Source organism: Morone saxatilis, unplaced genomic scaffold (genome assembly GCF_004916995.1).
Source record: "Morone saxatilis isolate NCDOM2014 unplaced genomic scaffold, NCSU_SB_2.0 Contig12, whole genome shotgun sequence".
Taxonomy (NCBI): domain Eukaryota; kingdom Metazoa; phylum Chordata; class Actinopteri; family Moronidae; genus Morone; species Morone saxatilis.
This window is the reverse complement of record NW_023339674.1, coordinates 22,107,590-22,110,159: the sequence shown is the minus strand read 5'-3', so window position 1 is coordinate 22,110,159 and position 2,570 is coordinate 22,107,590. Positions and strand designations below refer to the sequence as shown.

General features: G+C 44.0%; 1 protein-coding gene across 1 annotated transcript; it reads left to right on the top strand.

Annotated features, from left to right (window-relative positions):
- The first annotated feature begins 1,374 nt into the window (after window positions 1-1,374).
- LOC118322154 (putative claudin-24) lies at window positions 1,375-2,564 on the top strand. Its single transcript, XM_035653743.1, has one exon. The coding sequence runs from the start codon at window positions 1,673-1,675 to the stop codon at window positions 2,330-2,332; it is 660 nt and encodes a 219-aa protein (XP_035509636.1). The 5' UTR covers window positions 1,375-1,672; the 3' UTR covers window positions 2,333-2,564.
- Window positions 2,565-2,570: the final 6 nt, after the last annotated feature.

The window sequence follows — 2,570 nt, the reverse complement described above, 5'->3', positions numbered from 1 at the left end:
AAGGTCTTGTTATAATGTTTTATAAACATTAAAAGCAATTTTAAAAAGGTGAGTTTTTGTCTCACAGGGGACTGTAGTACAAAAATAAGGAAAATAGAATAAAATAAAAATAGAATATGATTAAATACAATAAGATGAATAACGAATGATATATACAATTAATAGTATAGAATAGGTATATGCACACACACATACATACAATGATGAAAGGGGGCGCGGGGGGGTTCAGAGGTCTAATGGCCCCTAAATAATGATAGGAAAAATAAATAAGAATAAGAATATTATTATAGATGAACAATAAAAACTGTCATACATGTACTTTATGTGTTTCTGTGTGTCTGAGTCTGGATTCAGTTTTTACATATGTTTTTTAGCTAATCCAGGAGCTTTGCTGACCTCTGCCTGTGACCAATAGGAACTGCAACAACACTGATAAAACGTATTTCCTTATAGTTTTCCTCAGGTTTCTGGGGTTGTGACTGAAATTCAAGAGCAATTTTACAGTAAGGGGGATTTCTGTTGCCAAACAGGTCATCGAGTGCATCCTCCCTGACTGTGTCACTGACGTGGACTGTCTGTAAAGACGTCAGCGCAGTCAGCTGAACATTTTATTCTCCAGTGGAAGAGGAGTTAGGGATTTTGTCTGTGCTTTTTTGTTTGCATGTTTGTTTGTGGTTTTGCTGTGTGTGTTTACGACTGGGAAGAATTTTCTCACATTGATCTATTGCCACCTACGACCATTTCCCACAGGCTGGTAGTGTTCATATGAGAGCACACAATAAGCTGCACTGTTGTTTCTGTTTCAGTCACATGCAGCGAACAGCCTGACTGTGACTGACTTATGAATTCTAAAAAATGTGATGTGTTATTATTAACTAGATATACTGTATGTATCATCATTAATCATCCATGGAGCAGATTTTATTTTCCTTGCATAATTTTGTTACATGGATAATAAATGGTTTTATTTCCTCAGGCAGATTGCCTTCATGATACATTAATAAAAGTTTGTTTATAACTATAAACTGTTTACAAGACGAGCACTTTGAGGACAGTATTGAGTGCTGTAAAAAGGAGATCTAATCTTGCTCACACAGATTTAAAACTGGTCATTTTACAGTATCTCTAGAGGCAGCCCAGTTTAAGAGCACCTTATCTTTGCATGGCATTTGTAAATAAGAACTTGTCTGTGCTGTTTTAAGGCCAATGGCCATTTGTTTGCTTATTTATACAGTGACATTTCTGTCCCACTGAGGACACACAGGATGCATAAAAATGGACATCAGGGAGTTAATTTCTTACATGAAAATGCACAATATAATATCCTGTCTACATTTAATGTCATCCCTTGTGGCCTGCTATTGAGACCACTGCCTCTGCTGCCCATTGGCACAGCAGCCGGAGCAGGAGGACCGCAAAGGGGAGGGCCGAACGGGCCCCCTCTCCTCCCTGCAACAGAAGATGTGTGCTCCTCTGAGTGGGAACTGTTTGTGAAAGAGCTCTGAGTCCAGAGCCTCAGCGGTCAACTCTAATTATCAGGTGTTGTGAGCAGCTCCTGTCCCAACTGGACGTCCGCAGGCCTCTCCATCTGAAGTGCAGCCTCAGAAGAACTCTTGTGGCTCTGTCAAGCGCGGAGGCCAGAGCGAGATAGAGAGAGAGAGAGAGGAGAAAGATGGACACGTGCGCCTGCGCTTTGGAGCTGCTGGGGATGCTGGTGTATGTTGGAGCATGGCTGTGCGCTCTCGCCACCACTATCTTACCACAGTGGCTGACCATGTCCACTGCGCTGCTGCCGGTAGAGAGCTACGAGCTGGGCCTGTGGGAGACATGCGTCGTCCAGGATGTCGGAGGCATGGAGTGCAGAGCTTATGACAGCCTGCTGGGCCTTTCCAGTGACCTCAAGCTGGCCCGTATTCTCATGTGTGCCTCCCTCGCTGTGGGCATGCTGGGAATGCTGGTGGCCATACCTGGACTTTACCTGGTCAACAGCTGTAGAGAGCACGGAGGCTACCGAACCAAGAGGACTTTAACCATCATAGGGGGGGTGCTGGGGATGATTTCTGGAGTGCTGTGTCTGATCCCCGTTTCCTACATGGCCCATTTAGCAGTGATGCATTTCTTTGATGATAAAGTACCTGACGTGGTGCCGCGATGGGAGTTTGGCGATGCCCTGTTCTGCGGCTGGGCCGGAGGATTTCTTCTCATAGTGGCCGGGCTCCTTCTGGTCACCTCCTGCTTATGTTCACAGGTGGAGCCTCAGCCTGTGCTGCAGCGGAGATACCAGGTCATGAGTACAGATGTTTCCTTCAGGAAGCGCTCAGAGTACGTTTAAGGGACAGATGATTCAAATTAAAAGATTACCTGCATAGAGACCTACAAACACAACACAATCACCTGTAGAACTGCACTTCAAACTGCTTTGAAATAATGATGTAAATATCTGGATTTATATGAAAGGCAACATCCTGTGTAAGGGTTGCTTTATCGGTTGTGGATTTTGATTGTTGCAGCTGTTTTTAATGACTCAAGTGCACAACCCAACAGTTCAGTTTAAAAGAACCTGCTGTGAC

Bases quoted from the DNA above. Each gene is read 5' to 3' on its own strand.
- LOC118322154 (XM_035653743.1), top strand. From the start codon at position 1,673: ATGGACACGTGCGCCTGCGCTTTGGAGCTGCTGGGGATGCTGGTGTAT.